Source organism: Bidens hawaiensis, unplaced genomic scaffold, assembly GCF_021521415.1.
Source record: "Bidens hawaiensis isolate Kalapana, Puna unplaced genomic scaffold, B.hawaiensis_p1.1 tig00016203_1, whole genome shotgun sequence".
Classification (NCBI taxonomy): domain Eukaryota; kingdom Viridiplantae; phylum Streptophyta; class Magnoliopsida; order Asterales; family Asteraceae; genus Bidens; species Bidens hawaiensis.
Window position 1 is genome coordinate 219,559 of NW_027492477.1, and position 22,273 is coordinate 241,831.

At 36.1% G+C, this 22,273-nt stretch overlaps 1 protein-coding gene across 1 annotated transcript; it reads right to left on the reverse strand.

Moving 5' to 3' along the window:
* Positions 1 to 391: 391 nt before the first annotated feature.
* LOC143550943 (DEK domain-containing chromatin-associated protein 1-like) lies at positions 392 to 10,080 on the reverse strand. Its single transcript, XM_077041489.1, has 12 exons — positions 9,997 to 10,080; positions 6,152 to 6,806; positions 6,015 to 6,048; positions 5,269 to 5,351; positions 4,621 to 4,680; positions 3,922 to 4,032; positions 3,715 to 3,795; positions 3,363 to 3,446; positions 2,583 to 3,006; positions 1,920 to 2,032; positions 1,648 to 1,678; positions 392 to 881 (listed from the first exon to the last, which is right to left on the reverse strand). The coding sequence occupies exons 2-12, from the start codon at positions 6,788 to 6,790 to the stop codon at positions 766 to 768; spliced, it is 1,776 nt and encodes a 591-aa protein (XP_076897604.1). The 5' UTR covers positions 6,791 to 6,806; positions 9,997 to 10,080; the 3' UTR covers positions 392 to 765.
* Between the last annotated feature and the right edge of the window lie 12,193 nt (positions 10,081 to 22,273).

The window sequence follows — 22,273 nt, forward strand, 5'->3', positions numbered from 1 at the left end:
AACCAGGTACACCAGGTTTTTTGAACTTTAAACAAAAGTAGCCGTTGGGAACCGGTTCCAACGGCTATATAGCCGTTTTTGGACCGTTGGAACCGGTTTTTAACCATATATAAGTTACACACATACTATAAATAGCTAGGTGGTGTGTAGAACTTGTTAAACCACTTTTAATGCTCTAAAACACACTTTAAATCACAATTAAGCTTGAACCAGCAATCAATGGCAGGTAACGACGTTGTTATGGTCATCGAAAATTTGACATTCATTAATTTTTCAGTTCAATCTTCAATATACTTCCCTAATATTCATACCAAAACTAAAAATGAGTTGATGAATTCTCATTTAATAAGTTACTCTCCACACCACGTCAAAAATTTGAAATGCTACAAAGTCGATAAATTTAACTCAAACAAGCCAAGCCCGAACTCGGCTCATTTCGAGCTCTTTTTCTAAAGTTCGAGCTTGACCACATAAAAAACCATACGTCTACACGTCCACATAAAAATCAAAAGCAAGAAACAGCACATACACACTAAAAGTACAGAAGTCCATAAAAAGCCTAAAATTAATATTCATGCATACAAAATAACTTAAGCAACAACTACTATCTCTTAACAGAACTAAAAACAAACTTGTTTATCTAACAATAGATTACACATAGTTAAACGAGACCCGACACAGCATGCTGGCAAAAAACTAAAGGATTAATAGAAAATACCAATTATGCTCCGGTGCCGGAGATTTTCAACATGACTGATTGACTGACTAGACTGATGCTTTTTTTCGGGTTTCATCTTCATCGGCTATTTTTGTAAGTTCTTCCTTCACCATGCATTTTAAGGACGCCTTTCTCGGTGTCAGATCGGTACTGAATTGCTCATCTGAAGTAAAAAAAACAGGACATCATATATTAGTACCGGTTGTTTTTAATCTACACCACCGTTAGTTCTCCAAAAGAAACTACTTCATACTGTAAGGGCATTATAGTCAAATGTAAAAGCCGAGTGGTCAAACTACTTAGTACTGTAGGGGCATTATATTCAAATGTAAAAATCGGTGTACAGGGTATTTATAATTTCATGCAACTTTCTTTATGATTCTTAAGGTTTCTATCATCACAAAAATTTAAATACAAATAACCCCTATACGTGCTTTAGTATACTTAATTATATAAAAAATCTCTATGTACAACCTAAAAAGCTACGAGTACGATCTCTGATGCAAATTTGCACATGTAAACTAATGTTAAAACAGACGGATGTCAAATGTGTAAACGTTGGCTATTTAAATTTGAAATGTGGGTAAATGATTATAACTTATTTGTTTTTACTATGAGTAAACGTAATGTTACCGTTCTATTAAAGAGTCCTGCCTGATATGTTGCAAAAAGGGTAATTCAATAAGAATCCAGTTGACTTCAAGTAGATAATTAGTAATAACTAGGATAACATTAAAAAACTTATGACGATGAAAATCTGAACTGTGTTTACTAAAAAAGCATTTAGAAGATTTTATAAATCTAAGTAAATCCTTTAGCTTAACCCCTTTGACCATTAATGATAATACGCAGCACAAATCAACCTATTTGCTAAATGGGTCAAAAACGCGAAACTATAACGTTCCAAATGAAGAGTATAGAGTGCTTACTAAGCAGTTTGAGAATGTCGAGAAAGGTTGCCTGCAAAATACATAATAAATGTTATTAAATATCAAAGTTTTATGTTCTAAATAACCCTGGAAATATATTTAACTATAAGTTGGTAGATAATTTAACTATTTACATTTGCAAACACAAAACTGTCATTAAAAAAGAAAAGGGAAACCTCATAGGATTATAGTAAAAAATGGTATTGTTAGTTTTAAAATATTAAAAATGAAAATTAAATTTCTTTCCACGAAATAACGTAAGAGATTCCTACCGTATTGAAATCAGCTTCTTTAAGGGTCTCATGTATTGCACTTCTAAGTTCAACGTCACTAGGTTGTGGCTTTTCCTCTTTTGGTGTCTCCTTCTCTTTCACAGCTTTTTTCGCTTAAAAAAAACAAGTAAACAGTGTATATCACATGCAATGAGGTTGGTTACCAGAATCAGTAATAAACTGTAAGCTGGATTTCGATTTAGCACATAATATATATATATATATATATATATATATATATATATATGTATGCGCCACATGACACGGGACATGTGATGTGGCCTTTATAATTGTTTTTTAAATATAACTATAAAAAAACATAACTGTTTTAAACTTGTAAATAGATTTCTTTTTATTATTTTCCACATAAAAGTCTTTTGATTATGTGGAATCTGACACTGCGGCTTGCGTGGCAAACTGGCTATGCAATAACCAGTGCCACATTGACAATCGACAATTTACATGTGCTTTCGTTTACAATGAAATCGGTTGCCAAATGTGGTAATAAATTGCAATTTAGATTTCAAATCTACGCCTGCTTTATACAAATATGCCACACATGACATGTGCGTCCGCATTTTACAATTATTCTTTTAACCTTTTCAACCTCGTAAATACTTTCATATTTTAGAAAGGTAACTTTAGCAAAGTAATTAAATTTACCAGTTTTGTCTTTGGAAGCAGATTTCTTGGAAGTTAAAGTCTTGTCATCAACCACGTGATCTTTTTTCTTCCTGGAAAAAGTCTTTGTGGGAGGTTTACTTTCACTTTCATCCTTGGATTTTGACTCAACTGTGGTTGGCGTTTTCTTCTGAGTATTAGATTTCTTTGGCGGTGGTGCTTTTTTAGATTTGGTTTTTGAAGCCGAATCCGTCTTGGAAGAAGATTTTTTAGAATCCCGTTTGCGCTTGTTACTTTCTTCTTCTTCGTCTACGGATTCCAGATCAGAAGCGTCTTCATCTTCACTTTGAGATTTTGCAGGCCCACCATTCTCATTCTGATGTTCATTATCTCCATCCTCATGTTCTTCCTCTGAGTCTTCGGTCTCAGATGTTCCCTTTTGTTCTTTAGATGCACGTTTACTTTTCTGCTTTTGTAAAAACATACATAAGATGGCTATAAACTTCCAATGTAAAGGCGCATGAACAGGGTGAAAACTCTGCATACTCTCAATGAAAAAGCAGTTATGTCCCTCAAATTTTGCACGACTGATTCAATCCTCAATTTTTTGTCATCTTAAAGGTACATATTTTGCGGTACTATTTAGTGATTTAACCGCTTAAAATGTAAAAGTACATAGGGGTTTCTGTAAAAGGAAAAAAAAAATTGGGGAACTTGACCAGTATGTAGTTTTTTCACAAAATAAAACCAACCGAACAAAATGTCACTTCAATAGAAGGGGTTTTTTTTTCAAGATAACCATTTACAAATAAGAGAATGTACCCTTGAAGAGTCTTTTGACGGTGTAGCCTCAGGAGTTGATGCGCTTTTTTTGTTCACTCTCTTGCGTTTGCTGCCTTTGCTTGGCTGCAGAACATGTTTTATATAAGAGCATTTCAAATGAATACACAAAATATTTACACTATTTAGCATAGAAAGAGCAATATTTTTGAAATATGCATACGCAACATTCATTTCAGTTCCAATGTATGCACCAAAATTTATAATCAAATTCTTTTACACCAGGTAATTTACTTTTACACCAGTTTAGTATTTCTGGTGCATACAGTGGAGATGGTCTAAGAGATGATAATACTATGCAAACAATTTTGGAGTTAAGGCGGAAACGACCGACCTGTTCTTTCTCTGCGAGCAGCTCACTAGTTGTAGCATGTGGAGCCAACAAAAAATCTATTAGTTTTGAAATGACATCGTCCTGCATGCAAAAAAAGATATTATATTTTGCTGGTTTCACCAGAAAATCCAAATCAACTGGCAACTATCATTATGAAAATATGACTGCAGATACTTAAATAAGAAAAGAACCAAACAAAGTACAAACCTTCTTTACTTTGGTTATGGTAATTGGTATGTCAAGCAGATCACAGAACTCAAGCAGCTTCTCCTTATTGAGCTTGTCAAGCTTCTCATGCACCTTAGCCTTTTGTTTTTCCTAAAATAATAGCGAATATCAAGTTTATAAGTTATAAATCATAGTCAAATATAAAAATGGATGGGTTGGTTTGGGTCATGCTTTATCTCTGACGCGTCAACACAGGTCAAATATAAAAAACAACTTAAAAGGAAATGAGTTGAAAATCTTGCAGAGAGGATTTTGTAATCATAGCTGATAGTTGACAACTTGACATGCTATTTCACTTGTATAGATTTAGATTTTACATGCAAAAAGCATTCAACCCAACCCTACCCATTGCAGACCATGCCAAAAATGACACGTATTGACCTGTTACCCAACCAGTCCATTTTTCCACTTTTGATCAATTACATTCCATAATGCACAAACACTCCATATCTGCAGTGAGTCCTTTATCTCTAACTTAAAATTTTGTACCATATTTAAGTATCATAGTATGTACCTTAAATATAGTATATCTACATGCACATATATTCATTCTTGATACGTAAAGGTTTTGTGTTTCTTACATTATTTGACATTTAGTGTTCCTAGGCTTATCCGATTAAAATTCAAGGTAGGAAAATGTTTTTAACAAGGGTGACAAAAGCAACAAGTTACTTTTACCTCATTTTCATGCCAGACAAAACCAGAAAACCGCAGTACATTACTCTTGATTTCCATCGCCTGCAAGTCAAACACAATAGCCCTTCAGTCAAAGGAGAAATAGTATTTGACGACATTTTCCAGTTTAAAGCAAATGAAGAGCCATTACGTAGTGACGACATTTTCCAGTTTAAAGCAAATGAAGAACTTACTCTAATGATCCTAATGTACATTGTCGGAGTCCATTAAACCAAAAAGGGTTGCAGAACCTTTAGCTGAAGTTGTTTGATTATATACACATTTTGACTATGAACAACAGTAAATTATAGACAAATAGTTTCATTCAAGAAATTATCAGCTGACTGGTAAACTTTAAGTTGTATAACAAACATCCAATTACTTGTAGTACATGGCTTATCTAAATGAAACATATTAAATTCAGTATAGTATAAACTATAAGAGCTAATATATAAACAGGATCCTAGGTCTGTACAAACGGATTCAAATAAGTAGCAAATAGGTCGAATGAGGTAGAAACGGTCACAACACTTAAACACAAGAGTGTCTTCCATTTACAGTATATGCCTATTGAATACACCTTATAAACAAAAATGCTAAATTTATTTTGAGAAAGCAGAAATGCATACACATAAATTGAAGCTCAATTACCTTTCCTCTCTTTACAAATAAGATAGTATGGAGCAGCTTGAGTGTCTCATCAGCCACCTTCTTCTTGGATAACTTGTAAGCGACTGAAAAGTAGAACACGCTTTAGACATAAATGGAAAATAAGTTAAATAAAAAAACCTTCAATCTCCAAAAACGACAAAAAAACTTCAAGCTAGCTAGACATGTTAACAAAAAAGAAAAGAAACCCTAACAGTATTCTGTGGACTAAACGCAATCACTGCTATCTTTCTCGCAGAACAAATAAGTACCCAATTTGATCAGAGATGGAACTTAACACACAAAGTCTTCCCTTTTCAAAGTTTGACAAGTTAATGGTTAAAACTCTATACCACTCTACACTTGGTAAAAAAAGATCTACCATATATGCTATATCTTCATGATGAATAAATATAAACGATGTGATAATTCATGATTTTTTTTCCAGCTTTTTCCCAGGAAGGCGACTGTTAAATGGTATTGTTTAACAGAAGACAACGATAAAATAATAATTAGATGATAGCGCATTGCAGTTGCACACAAAATAAGTAACAAAATCAACATTGCAATTGGTACAGAATTCTGGTCTTTTTATAGACTTAACACAAAAGGATGACCAACATAATTAAAGTTTAAGCGAACACAGCACCAAAACTTCAGAAATAAGAAAAAGGAAAGATGAAAAACGTGAATCAATAATGCAACGTCATCATCAAAGGAAAAAGACATTAACACATTTAAAACTTTACCGTTAGGGATATCTTTCAAAGCTGTGCCACGTCCCTGCATGCATTATAACATATATATTAGTCAAAAAGGAAACAGTGTGCTTCTACAATTTAAGATGTAAACGACAAACAAAATCTTAAAAGTTCCTTAACACCACCTTCTCAACTTGAAATTCCTTGGCGGCGTCCAGCTCGAAAATTGCAACCAATCTTTCTACAGATTTCCGCTCCCTTACCGGTCGATCAATTATTGGAGCAACAGGAGTCTTAATCTCGTCATTCTTCTTTTTCTCCTCAGTTGTCTTCTTGTTTTTGCTTTTTTCTCCACCACTCTTCTTTCTTGCGTGCTTTTTTGATCCCGCCTCTTCTGAATCAGCACTTTCAGCAACTTTATCATCATGTTGCTCATCTGCATCTCCCGCGTCATCAATTTCCATTGCATCACTCTTGGCTTCTTCTTTCCTTTCATCTTTCTCTTCTTCCTTGCTATCAGTTACCTCATTCTCTTCTTTATTGTCAACTTTGCCGTCTTCAGTTTTTTTATTGTCATCTTTGACTTCTTCAGTTATTATATTGTCATCTTTTTCTTCAGTTTTTTTATTGTCATCTTTTTCTTCAGTTTTATTATTCTCATCTATGACGTCTTCAGTTTTTTTATTGTCATCTTTGACTTCTCCGGGTTTATCCTCAGTTTTATCACACATCTCCTCAGATCCCTGTTTCCTCCCACTATTGTCAGATTTAACTGGGGACTTGGTTCCATTATCCACCGCCTCGACCATGTTTTCATCGCCCATAACTGAATCTATTAAACTAAAACCAACCGAACATCAGAAATCAACCACATATAAGCACCATGACACTCTTATAGACAACATCTTTAAGACAATTACCAACAAAGCTTACACAGTTACACATACACTATGACACACAACTACATCCGGCCTTGTTGTGCAAAGTATCAGCGTACTTTCACACGTTTTTACCAATCAACGCAGTGTACTTTTAGAAATTACACAATCAACGCAGTGTACTTTTAGAAATTACACAAAAAAAAAGGTAACCTAATTTCAATTTATATACCAACCATAGTAACATTTTGGTAAAAAAACACTTTGCTATGATTGTCTAATAAAAGCTTCATAAATAGATTGCTATATAGAAAAAAATATCTATAAAATCTAAGCTGTATAAATGCTTGAAGTACATTGTTATTTTGTTCAATTAGCCTAGCCTAGGCTTACTGCTCTGTTACCTAACATGCACAAATGCACTCACATAGAAACCTTTGTATATCATATCAAACCTAAAATCAGCATATCTGATTCGAGTTACACTCACTGACTAACACATGAAACATCACTACTAACGCAGAGTCGCAGAGCAATCAATCAATTCAAAAAAAACACGAAATATCCACACAATTCATTAACATTTGCAAACCCCAAGTAAACAATGCAACTTGCACGTCTTAATAATCAAGCACAAGAGTAACAAACAAACAGACGATGTAATCAATAACTTAATTAAACAAAAAGCGTGTAAAATAACCTAAGCTGTAGAGTTACTTAACATGCACAAATGCACTCACACAAAAACCTAATTCACATATCATATCAAACCTAAATTCAACATATCTGATCTGAATCAGTGAATTACACTCACGGACTAATAGGCGAAACAATAATCAATCAATCAATTCACAACAATTAATCACTCACAGCAGTAACAAACAAACAAACAATTGATGTAATCAATAACTTAATTGAACGAATAACATGTAAAATCATCGAATCCTCATGTAAACTAGCGCTGAATTAGCCTCACTTAAGTTTCCAGCTCTATTACTTAACATGCACAAACGCACTAACACAAAAACCTTCGCATATCATATCAAACCTAAAATCGGCATAACCGAAACATAAACTATGAGCGCAGAGCAATCAATTCAAACCAAAACTTCATATATCCACCTAATTCACAACAATTACAAACCATAGGTGAACAATGCAACTCGTACGGTCCAATTAATCACTCGCAACAGCAACGAACAAGCAATTGATGTAATGAATAACTTAATTAAACAAACAACATGTAAATTCAACGAATCTTTACGTAAATTAGCATCTCTTAGGTTTTCAGCTCAATTACTTAACATGCACAAACGCACTCACACAAAAACCTAATTCACATATCACATCAAACCTAAATTCAACATATCTAATTCGAATTAGTGAATTACACTAAATCAACCAATTCATAACAATTACAAACCCTAAGTAAACAATGCAACTCGTACGGTCAAATTAACCACTCACAACAGTAACGAACAAGCAATTTGATGTAATTAATAACTTAATTGAACAAATGATATGTAAAATCAGTGAATCCTTAAGGACATTAGAGCTGAAATAGCCTCACTTAGGTTTTCAGCTCTATTACTTAACATGCACAAACGCACTTACACAAAAACCTAATTCACATATCATATCAAACCTAAATTCAACATATCTAATTCAAATTAGTAAATTACACTCACTCAATCAATCAATTCATAACAATTACAAACCCTAAGTAAACAATGCAACTCATACGGTCCAACTAATCACTCACAACAGTAACGAACAAACAAATAGATGTAATCAATAACTTAATTGAACCTAAAATCAACATAACTGATTCGAATTACACTCACGGACTAACACGCGAAGCAAAAATTAAGAACGCACGTCAATTAATCAATCGATTCACATCAAAACTTCATATATCCACCTAACTCGTAACAATTACAAACCCTAGGTAAGCAATGCAACTCGTACGGTCAAATTAATCACTCGCAGCAGTAACGAACAAACAATTTGATGCAATCAATAACTTAATTAAACAAATAACATGTAAATTCAACGAATCCTTACGTAAATTAGCCTCTCTTAGGTTTTCAGCTCAATTACTTAACATGCACAAACGCACTCACACAAAAACCTAATTCACATGTCACATCAAACCTAAATTCAACATATCTAATTCGAATTAGTGAATTACACTAAATCAACCAATTCATAACAATTACAAACCCTAAGTAAACAATGCAACTCATACGGTCCAACTAATCACTCACAACAGTAACGAACAAACAAATAGATGTAATCAATAACTTAATTGAACCTAAAATCAACATAACTGATTCGAATTACACTCACGGACTAACACGCGAAGCAAAAATTAAGAACGCACGTCAATTAATCAATCGATTCACATCAAAACTTCATATATCCACCTAACTCGTAACAATTACAAACCCTAGGTAAGCAATGCAACTCGTACGGTCAAATTAACCACTCGCAACAGTAACGAACAAACAATTTATGTAATCAATAACTTAATTAAGCAAATAGCATGTAAAAATAACCTAAAATCAGCATATATGTTTCGAATTAGTGAATTCATAACAATTACAAACCCTAGGTGAACAATGCAACTCGTACAGTCAAATTAATCACTCGCAACAGCAACGAACAAGCAATTGATGTAATCAATAACTTAATTAAACAAACAACATGTAAATTCAACGAATCCTTACGTAAATTAGCCTCTCTAAGGTTTTCAGCTCTATAACTTAACATGCACAAACGCACTCACACAAAAACCTAAAATCGGCAAAACCGAATCCAATTACACTCACCTAATTCACAATAAAACTTCATATATCCACCTAACTCATAACAATTACAAACCCTAGGTAAACAATGCAACTCGTACGGTCTAATTAATAACTTAATGTCTTAATTAAACCTAAAATCAACATAACTGATTCGAATTACGAACGCAGAGTAATAAATCAATCATTTCAAACTAAAACTTCGAATTCGTAACAATTACAAACCCTAGGTAAGCAATGCAACTCGTACGGTCAAATTAACCACTCGCAACAGTAACGAACAAACAATTTATGTAATCAATAACTTAACTGAAGAAATGAAATGTAAATTCAACGAATGCTTACGTAAATTAGGGCTAAATTGAAGCTAATTTGAGTTGAATCGGAGCGTGTAGATATAGAGAGAGTAATGTTTATTGTGACGTGATGTGATGTGAGCGCGAGGGGTATCGGACTTGAAATACGGATTTTAAATCAGTTTTATTTGACACGTCATTCACGAGACAATGGGCGGGTTGGGTTATGGTTATCCAGGTGTTTGCTTTGATGGATGGGATGGACGGATGACATAAGCTTGCTTGAAATTGACGGTCGATGTTTTACTAATATTATTAGGCTCGGTGTAGTGGGCAATAGAGGTGCATACATCGGTTTGGACTTAAATCGGTTCAGGTTTGTCAATAAAAGTCAAAACCGGTTTATGATCGGTTTTGGTTTCGGTGGAAACTAGTTTTATAAACAGTGACGATCGGTTTCGGTTTGGTTTTTTATCGGTTTCGGTTATGGTTTTGGCCGGTTTTGACCGATTTCGATTCGGTTAACTGGTTTGGAGCCGGTGTTGGTGGAGAAAATTACAAACCGGTTCTAAACCTACGGTTTCAATCAGTTCCAAACCGGTTTCTACATAATCGGTTTTCAAACCGGTTCGGTTAACCGGTTTATTTGCCCACCTCTAGTGGGCAATAATAATGGGCGAGAACACCGCCTCCCTGGGCGACGGGAATTTGTCGTCGATATGGATTTTGGGTTATAGCTTTATATTAGTACGTGTGTGGGTAATATATATATAGAGAGAGAGAGAGAAAATATGCAATACAATCATCTTTAACGTACAAAAATACCTACATTCACGAAATTGATCCATAAAATCACATCTCAACATCTCGGAATCATCAATACATACCCAATTAATCATCGATTCACCGAAAAAAACTGCTTTGGATCGTTAATTGATCATTTTTTTTTCACGAAACTCGTTTTTTAGCGTTTTATGATCGTTTTGGTTGTTGGCTGAGTGTTTTGAGCGTTTTAGTTTTTTTGTCTTTGAGCGTCTCGCGTACATATCGTACATTAAGGCATTATTGTACAGTATTCCGACCCTATACATATATATATTGGGCTACAACACCATTACACTCTTAAAACAAAAACCCCTACATTTGCTGACTGGGCACCACATGTCACAAATCGTCCATTTTGTAGCCCCTCTACTACAAACAGCCTTACCAGTGAGAGTGCCCGCATGTTGCTGCGAGTAAACTCGGTTTTGAATAAAATTCATAGAATTACATTGAGTTGACAGTATGTTTTGAAATCCTAGAAAATGTAAATGTAAATAGTAAACATCATTTATTTTATATAAAATTAAAAGTGAAACCATGAAGTATTTTTAGGTTGTGTTTGTTTTTGCTTCAAAGGTCCGCAGGAGGTTTATGTGTGCGGGCGCGCAGACATAAGTTCCTGATGACAGTTTGTTTAGAAAAAAGAAAAAGATTTGAAAACTGCTTATATGGTCTTAAATAAGAAGCTAATATCCAATATCTTCACACTTCTTCGCACTTCTTATCATCCTACCAACATCCAATGTCCACCACCACCACCCACCGTGCGCCACCACCACCCACTGTCCGCCGCCACCACCGCCACCCACCACCTACCGTCCACCGCCACCACCACCCACCGTCCACCACCACCCACCACCCGCCGTCCGCCACCACCACCACCACCCACCACCCGCCGTCCGCCACCACCACCACCACCCACCACCCGCCGTCCGCCACCACCACCACCACCCACCACCCGCCGTCCGCCACCACCACCACCATCCACCACCCGCCGTCCGCCACCACCACCACCACCCACCACCCACCGTCCACCGCCGCCACCACCACCCACCGTTCAACGCCACCACCGTCAACCACCCACCACCACCCACCTTCTGCCACAACCACCGTCAACCACCCACCTTGACCACAACCCACTACCACCACCCACTGTCTGCAACCACCGCCACCACCACCCGCCACCACCATCCACCACCACCCACCATCCACCACCCACACCACCACCGGTCATCACCACCGCCGCCACAACCACTGTCCACCACCACCACCCACCACCACCACAGTCCACCACCCACCACTACCCACCATCGGCCACCATCACCGTCCACTACCACCGTCCACCACCCACCACAACCATCCATCACCACCGTTCATTGCCTACCACAATTGTCTACCACCAATCGTCAACCACCACCCACTTCCATGGTTCGTACACCACCACCCAGTCCCACTTCCATAGTCTGTACACCACAACAGTTATTTTAGCAGTCTACAAACGTTAAATGACTTCTATCTATTGTGATATATATGATAGGTTACTAATTTTCAGCTTATGCAGACGACATTCAGTTTATAATACAAACTAAATTATATTTTCAGATTACAGACATTCAGACCACATCTTCAGTTGCAGACATAAAATCGAAATCAGATTGCAGACAGTTTTTGTCTTAAAAAACAAACAGCACCTTAGTGACACAATTTGTACCACCTCAGCATCACTAGTAGCGCTTCCTGGAGTATAGCTCATAGCCTAAGGGTGTAAATCATGTTATTTTGACGAGTTAATGGATTAATGGATTGATTGTTTTAAATTTTCAACCCTAACTCGACCCATATACTTATTGTGACGTGTCGTTTCGGGTCGCATCAATATACAATAATTATAAAGAAATTTGCCGATAAAAAATCGAGAATTGACCTAACAATAAATAAAGGCAAATCAAGCACTCCTCTTGCTTTTTGCAAATACTTACATTGTGACAAATAGTTATTGCACTTTGAACAATTAAAAATTTCCCCTTTTCTTCTAAGCATTACATCAATCCACCCTTGACAACTTTGTTACTTCATATTTCAACCTGACTCCTCTTTATCTTCTTCTTTAGCCATCCAGTTGGTGTGTGATGTAACAGTGGGGGTAAAGGTTGTACGATACTGATCGAGACATGAAACATCAAAACTGTAGTCTAAAACCTTTTCACTCCTTTCATGTCATCAATCTAGAGCCTGACAGATTCCGGACACACAAAAAACTGAGCACTTTTATCTTCTCAAGCAAATCTAGCATCACCACCGGTTTCACGTCAAACACCAATGCATTTCTCGCCTTCCACAAGCACCAAATAGCAACCAATGTAATAGTTGTTGACATATATGTATCATGCCATGCCAACCAACTAACATTGTTAAATACTCCCTACGCCCCTCTTTAAGTGTCATGTTTTGAAAAACACAAAATTCAAGGTAGATTAAATTATTATTTTTTTTGCTTACCAAAATGGCAATAATGCCCTTAGAAATTGACTAATAAATTTTAAAAGTGAACATTTGTAATGAGACAAATAAAAAAGATAATATGGACACTTTTAATAGGACGGAGGGAGTAGTTATTAACACATAAGCTTCATAAAACATCCTGATGCGGCTTTAATTGGTGTGGCATGATGCATATATGTCAACAATAACATGAAACATACCTATGGGGACAAGGGTTCACTGACAAAGGCAAAACCTTTAAACACCTGGTTTTGAGAGTGGGAGGTATTGGGTTCTAAGTCCCAAAAACAACAAGGATTAAAGAAATTTTATTATTATTATTATTATTATTATTATTATTATTTTAAAAGAAAGGACTGAAATAACATAACATAATAAAGTAACCAACAAACTAACTAACAAACCAATAACAATTCAAACCATTTTCAACAACTTTTCGTTGAAATTCTACTACACTTGTCAATCATCTAGTTAGGTATTGAGAATCTACGGTCCAAATCCAAACACATCGCCCCTGACTAACGGCCTTTTTATCATTGCTACTAATGTAGCACCGTTTATCTCACACACAGACCTGTATCATCATCATCTTTCGTTCGTCAATGGCGGCTTCACGAGCAACAATCGCCACCGCACTCATCATTCTTCTTATTCCATCTTATTCGATTTCCTTCGAGTTTCTGAGCACGTTCTTCCGTGTCAGGTTTCCGGTCTTCCGCTAAAGACATCAACAACCGTCTTCCAGATATATGCAGTACTATAGCATTCACGTCCGTTTACAAAATCACCGGCGGTAGCGAAGACTTTCACTCAGGCGTTTGACGCAATCGTTACCTACTATGCAATTCTCACGTTGATCTTTCTGATCATGAAGTTGTTTTTCATCACTACGGCAGATAAACATGTGGATTCAGGCGGCCAAAGTTCAAAGCAAACCAGTTTGAAGGAGTGGTGTGATGCCAGGGGTTCCGATCCTTTTTCTTCTTCTTCCGTCTTATTCGATTTCCTTCGAGTTTCCGAGGACGTTCTTCCGTGTCAGGTTTTCAGTCTTTTGCTAAAGACATCAACAACCGTCTTTCAGATATGTGCGGTACTATAGCATTCACGTCTGTTTACAAAATCACCGGTGGCAGCGGCGAAGACTTTCATTCAGCCGTTTGACGCAATCGTTACCTACTTTGCAGCTCTTAGCCTCTCACGTTGATCTTTCTGATCATGAAGTTGTTTTTCATCACTAAGGCGGATAAACGAACAGACGCATTCATCTTCTTCTCTGGTTGCCCGAGATCTCCCATGAAAAAGTGGGGGAGTGGAGGTGACTGCTAAGAGTTTTCATCTTGTTTACAGACACAAAAATATGTTGGAGGTCAAGTGTCCAAGAGAAAGTCCATCAAATGAATGATGAAAGTTCCTTATATAGGAACTTCATGGCTACCATCATGAAACCTTAACTTTTATTGGGCCAGGTCCGGTTAGGGGTTACCTCCACAAACCCAGCCCAATGGGCCTAGTTAATAGACAATAATAATGTAACAAAAATAATACATAATTTAAAAAATAAAAGACCGTATCGGGTTTGACGTACCCTACACCTGCAAGTCCCCAAGTCCAGTGCTTTCCTGAGCGTGCAAGCAGTTAGGTGGAGTTCTGGACTTTTGAGGAGTTATTAGGAGTGAGAATTAATGGTTTTTTTACCTAATGCTTTCTGTTGTGACCTTTTTGCATGTGCGTCTACTTTGCTTCGAGTTTTAAGAGGTTTTAAATCATGATGGCGATTTTGGCACACGGGCCTTTAAACATAAAATGGTACGCAGACTAACAATATATTTAAATAAAAGATGGCACGCGGGCCTGTAAAATGACACGCAGATCACTTAAACTTAATTAAACATATCTTGGCACGCAGGCCAGGAATATGTGTAATATACATATGACACGCATATCAACTGTTAAAATGGCACGCACACCATTAATTCGGCGCGCAAAAGTATGGTTGTATTATAAGGTTCTCATCCTTGGGCGTATTTTGAGGTGCCTAACCTTATATTCGGATGTCTTCCATCCTTGGGCGAATTTTGAGGTGTGTCCAACCTTATATATGGATGTCTTCCATCCAAATATGACACACTGACCATTAATTCGGCGTGTAGTCATATGGGTGTATTATAAGGTTCCCATCCTCTGGCGTATTTTGAGGTGCCCAACCTTATATTCGGATGTCTTCCATCCTTGAGTGAATTTTGAGGTGTGCCCAACCTTATATTTGGATGTCTTCCATCCAAAGATGACACGCATGTCATCAATTCGGCGCATAGCCATATGAGTGTATTATAAGGTTCCCATCCTCGGGCGTATTTTGAGGTGTGCCCAACCTTATATCCGGATGTCTTTCATCCTTGGGCGGATTTTGAGGTGTTGCCAACCTTATATTCAGATGTCTTCCATCCTTGGGCGTATTTTGAGGTGTGCCCAACCTTATATTCGGATGTCTTCCATCACGTTATATTATTGTAATTGTGATATACCATGATAGTCCCTCAGTTCATTGTTGCTAAATAATGTTAGTAGCATTAAACTTGTAATAATTTTTTATAATGTGAGCGTACGAGTATAAACAACTTTTATATCATGTATAAAAATGACACTAGTTGTTTTAAGATGCCATATGAGATTATATAATCGTTCATAGTCATAATTTACTAATAATCGTCCCAAAGATTTGGTAATACTTACGTTTATTAGTAAAGTCTATGTCATCCTCCATTTCATTTCATAAACAAGTATGTAATATTAGTTTATTAATAAAAATGGAAATCGTGTCAAGACATGACTTGAGTATCCAGTGGCGGACCCAGAAAATTTAGTCAGTGGGTGCAAAAAAAATTTCAACATAAAACTCATCAATTCAAACTAAAACAAGTCAAACCAAAATGGGTCGGGTCAAACCGAAACGGGTCGAGTAAAAAATTGCATTAAACAAACTACGTATAGAAATGTAAACAAAATATTATTAAAGATAAACAAAATACATATTACAATTGACCTTTACGTGATTTCAAAAATTGCATTAAACAAACTACGTATAGAAATGTAAACAAAATATTATTAAAGATAAACAAAATATATATTACAATTGACCTTTACGTGATTTCATTTTTATGAAAAACGATCAATTACAGCTTCATTTGTAATACTTAAAAGTGCTTCTTTTTCAACACTACAAATTACACTATACTCTAACCAATTACCGTATTTTTCATAACAACTCATGCTGAAATGTCGTTCTGTAGACCCTCTCTTTCTATATGGAAAGACATGGCCATGTCCACCTGGTTGGCAAGGTCCATTAAGCCAATACTTTCTCCGTATCTCGTCTCTTTGATTAGGGTGGCAATCTAAAATTCTTTTTCTATCGACATGATCCCAAGGAAGATTATCTTGATCAACTAAACTGGTCCGGCAGATGGTGTTTGTCGTTTCAATAACAAAAACCTTTTCATAGTTGTCATAGCTAAAAGCTATTACTGTACAAATATAATGGATTACAAAGTTAATAGTGTAGAACACTAAAAAAATAACAATAATAATAAACGGCACACTCATACAATGAATAAATTTGAAAGCTAGAAACCAAATAATCATTCACCATAAGACAACAAAGATCACCCTAATCTGTTCGTCTTTTGAATTTCAAGAAAAGGGCATTATTTTTTTTAAACAAAAGATCGAAACCGGTTACCGCCTTGTAGTTGTAGAATTCAAATACGAAAGAAATAAATTAACAAGTGATGAACCATGAATCATGAATGTTTGTTTTATATTAATAAAATCAAGAATTTAGAATCACAATTTATAAAATAAATCTAACATGAGATGCCACATGTGAAGCCGTCATCAACCTAATTTGTTCGTCTCTCACTAATTCCAAACTTTCAATTATAACAAAATTACACTTGGGCTTAAAATTTAAAAAGTTAAGTTTGGGGCACTGAAAAAATCATGAATGGGTCACTAAATTTTTTTTGGATGGGTTACTTGGGTCTTTGGACCTAATATATTACAAATTTATAAAGAAAACTATAGATTTCAATGGGTGCAAACGCTCCCCGTGACCAAACACTGGATCCGCCCCTGTGAGTATCCGCATGTCTTATAACGGTATGTTTGCATACCCACATATATGTAAATACATATATTTAAGTATAATAAAAAGTCAAGAAACAATTGTCAAGAAACTTACGTCAGATGTCAAGAAGATTCACGGCTCTAATGTACACGTTCCTCGATTTTTCCGCGAGGGTTTCACGCCTCTTACACGAGATGTTCTTTATTGTTGTCTCCAACTTTTGTTACATATTGTTAATGCTTTAATACTTTTTGTCAATAAATAAATTTGAACCATAGATGAAGGGGTGTAGGGCCGTCTCCGAGGATTTAAATACCTCGATCGAGCCCAAATAAAAAGATCCGTAGGCCCATCATGGCGGAGACAAATGACCAGGTGTGGCGCGGTGTGCCCACCGACTTTTTGCCACATATGTAAGGATCCAAACAAACGTACACGACAGCCTGAGAGCTAGCGATTACTTTTGTTTATAATGTTTTAGAGATACGTAATCTCATGTAATCAATTTTAATTCATTTGACTCGATTAAACAAGTTTATACAGTTGAGCGTATTCACCTTTCTTTGAAAAGATCAGCTTCAATACACTAATCGGTTCTTCCTTGCTATCTCGCACCTATAGTACAAGTATAACCTTTTGTTAATACCAGATCTTTAATCTGGCTTAAGACCTTTAGTCTCTTTTGTATAATATTTACCTTGATTATATTTTCTTTTAAACCTTTAGTTTAAATATTCTTTATTTCTTTTATAAGTTAACAATATCAAATTTAACTTATTTACTTTTCTAACACTACGTTTCTTCTTCTTGAAGAAAGAAGAAGAAACATATACTTTTTTAATCATTTACTTGTAATTTAAGAAACTTAAATAATAATATTATCAATAACAAAGATATCATTTTTATCATATTTCTTTACTTATATTTTCTTTGTTATATTTTCTTTATTCTTTAGCTCGAGTTACCGAGTATACCATCGACTTAGGGTTTTAAACTTTTGATATTTTATTATTATTTTATTCGGGCATTATGCCTACATTGCTTCGCTTATAAAACCCTAGAAACTTGGGCATCACTTCGACGTCTTTACACTTTTCAAGCTTCCTTGATCAACACCCTTTTGGCCCGCAAAACGATGTTCGCCGGTCTTCAATACTCGTCGGCACGCTTATCGAGGTGGAACTTCGGGTCGTCTCGGGATGAGTCGAACTTCAAGATAACATTGTTGGTGGGTAGAACTTACTTCGAGATAACTTCGGTTTTAGGCACAGAAATCGAGGAGGGTTTACATGTACTTCGAGGTAGAGAGAGGATTTTCTAGAGAGAGAAAGTGAGTTTGGAAATTTGTAAGATGAATGAGAGGGCTGGATGCCCATATTTACAGGCCGAGTTCGCCAGGCCATCGCGATACGCGATGGTCTGAAAGAACCACGCCGCGTATCACGGCGTAGGTTGGGTGAATCATCAGTAGGTATGCAACGTGGCGACACGTGGTGACACGTGTGGACACGTGGCGAGACACGTATCTCGCTGACAGACAACCCCATCGCGATACGCGATGGAGTTGGTTCTAAGACCGTCGCGTATCGCGATCGGTCAAGAAATCAGAATTTTCTTTTTGGTCCTTTTACTTTGAAACTTGGCACTTTTGGTCCGAAATTTTTCACGATGTTACATTATTAGTCGTAAATAACGTCCAACAAATAGCAAATAACAGGTGAACAACACATAGTCAATGGTACTACATAGTACGACATGTCAACATCAAATAGCCATCATGCCCACCAACTATCCTTGGCACACGTCCAAGGTTGGAAGATTGGTGGACAGCCTGACATGGCAGGTGGCCACATCCTCCCCCTCTCCTCCAACGGCTATAATTACCAAATCACCTCCAAATGGTAAAGGATCTGGACTTTTACTTACTCTCACTCTCTAAAAAGTATTATACATAACCCAATACTGATTCTCACGCTGGATGATGGTTACGAGAGGATCCTCATTTCCCTGGTAACGAGCTTACGGTGTTCTGTTTTGTAGGTGTGCTACTCGTTTGCGCCAAGGAGATATCCAACCCATCGTGTGAAATACCTAATCATCACCCTTAGACTAAGCAATTAGACTAAAGGGGGATTTCTTGTTTCTTCAACATCCAAACACTTTATAAATTAAGGAGGGATAAGAACCTTATCAACTCAAGTTATCATGGATTGGTCACCTAGTGATATATACAAAGTCTTTTAAACACCCAAACAACATCATGGTTCAAGTCATATGAGTGAAAAAAAACCCTTAAGTCAAACAATGATTCTGCAAATTTACCAAATTAGTAGTCACAAAAAAAAGCATCAACGAACAGAATCAATCAAGTCATCAATGAAATGGCCACTGGCCTAGTGCTATCCAAGTTTTGTGTAAAGTGATGCCACTTCCCAAGAGGTTGAGGATTGAACATCGATGTAATATTACGAGTCGATTAGATTGTCGTTTAAACAAATCAAGTTTCACCAAATTAGTGTTAGAAATTTAGTATCAAATGAATTAATAGAAAATCAAGAAATAAATAAGAATCTAGCATAACTCATTATAAATCTTTCTATGAAATAAATAAAGAAAATAACATTCAACAAATCAGTTTAGCAATAATCAAAAGTTAGAATTTAGGCAATTTTGCATTTGAAAAGAAATCAAGAAAATGAAATAGAAACAAAATCTAGATCAACATTCTTAACTTAACCAGTTAATTCCATGGAAGCTAGAACATAAACAAAACAACACCATTGAAGACTTGAATCAGTAATTAAAGCTAGGCCCTGGCCCCGGCCCCTCCGTTTTTTTGCTCGATAGTGTAAAGTTATCCTTTTTCGGCCGAATTTTTTTTATACATAGTGTAAATTTACCCGTTTTTGACCAAAATTTTGAGCCAGCCCCCTCGGTTGTTTGCTTAGTAGTGTAAATCTATCCTTTTTTGGCCTGGAAATTTTATACATTAGTGTAAATTTACCCGTTTCCGACCGAATTTTTTAGCCCGGCCTCCTTTTTTTTTGCTCGGCAGTGTAAATTTATCCTTTTTCAACCGAAAATTTTTATACATGGTATAAATTCACCCGTTTCAGACCGAAATTTTGAGCACGTCCCCTCTAGTCTATGAATTTTTTTATACATACCCCCTCGACGTGTATGCCCAAGCTTCGCCACTGATTGTGATGTGGTCTAAAATATGTATAATATTATATAAATATTTCATATACTTTTAAGTACTTTCAAGCTATGTTTTTATTGAACATATTTCTATTTGGCTTATATTGGATTTTAAAGGTTTCGAGAAACAACGAGCTTAATACAGTGTCCACATTTTAGTTAGACAAAGCGTATCTACTAATAATATAATAGTTATTAATAAATTTTAATGATAATTTAAATAATCAATTCTCTCTACTATATGTTAAATTAACAATGCATGCTTTAACAAACGTTTTATTGATCTTGGCAGTGAATAAAGGGATCCTTACGTGGGCCATCCATCATTTGATATTATTTAAAAGTTTCATGGAAAAATCCACTAATGAAGACAGCTCACGATTTTACAAAAGAAAATCGTAAATGGATTATTCAACATAATAATATTGTTATTGAGATTAAAAGGTATAAAGAAGGTGGGCTTATTTAAAATCATGGTGAGAATTAATAATTGAGTTACGTGGGCTTCAACAAGACCGATGAAAGCTTGGAACGACCCACTACAATGATCCATTAGAGAAAAAAAAGGTTATGTCGACTAGTGGGGGAAATATAAGGAATATATCAAGGCCGCTAGAGAGGGGATTTGAAAATATATATTATTATATTTCTTGAAATGTGAAGAAGGCAGAGGACAGACGTAGAAAAGGCTGCCAACACGAGGAGCAAGCAGGGTTTTATCTACTCAGTCAGACATTGTCTTTCGGTTTGAATTTATTATTATCATTACGAATTCAATGTGTAAACTTATTTATTTTGTTTTATTGTTGAGTATGATTGTTGGCTAAACCCCATAGCTACCTAGGTTTTTGATGACTACTTTGTGATTTGCGGATTTTTATTGGTTTTTGGTTTCTAAGTTGGATTAATACTAAAGTAAAGAATCTTTTTACAATTGATTTGATGTGTCTGCGTATTTAGTTCTGATTTATTATTACTTTTTGTTCCGCATGTGTCTTGTTTAATGTTTTCAGTTATAGATGCATGTTTAGGTCGCTTACTGTGTGTTTGTGATTATTTATGGTTTTACTAGACGTAGTAATCCATAGGAACATTGGTTAGTAATTTGTTAAGAGAGTTATATTCTACCTATCTAGAGACTAAGAGGTTATAGATAGTCGGGTTATCCTTGGGATTAGGTGTTTAGGCTAGAACGCTCTGACAGGAGGTTTCCTAGATTCCCCTAGTTTCATTGTAATTTTGTGTCTTTTTGTTTGTTCTAAGGTTACCCCTTGCACTATAGGGTGTATTGAGATAGTGAGACTGACGGGTGATCTGTCTTTTTGGGTACTTTAGTATTGTTGGAGAGACTGACAGGTAATCCAACCAACCGGTAAGTTTAAACGCTCCTTAGTTTCCTTGTAGGTCACACCCGGAGAATGATCAGGGATCCACTGGGTTGCTTAAGGGTGTCGTATATTAAGATCCCGGTTCCATCATAGATTCCATAGCCAAGAGAGATTCAAGATTCACAAGTAGGATTCTAAACCTAGGTAGTGCTTCTCCTATCTTTGAGTTCGTCTAGATAATCGAATTAAAGTCTGTTTGTGTCAGTTTCAGTTTCATGAACGAAGAAAGGTATGAGATAAAATAGTGATAGCGAGGCCCCAATTCTTGACTGGGGGGGACACCA

Excerpts from the sequence above, each read along its gene's own strand:
- LOC143550943 (XM_077041489.1), bottom strand. The coding sequence starts at position 6,790 with ATGGGCGATGAAAACATGGTCGAGGCGGTGGATAATGGAACCAAGTCC. Across the intron at positions 3,447-3,714 it reads TGCTCGCAGAGAAAGAACAG|CCAAGCAAAGGCAGCAAACG; the intron begins GTCGGTCGTTTC and ends CATGTTCTGCAG. Across the intron at positions 2,033-2,582 it reads TGCTTCCAAAGACAAAACTG|CGAAAAAAGCTGTGAAAGAG; the intron begins GTAAATTTAATT and ends GTTTTTTTTAAG.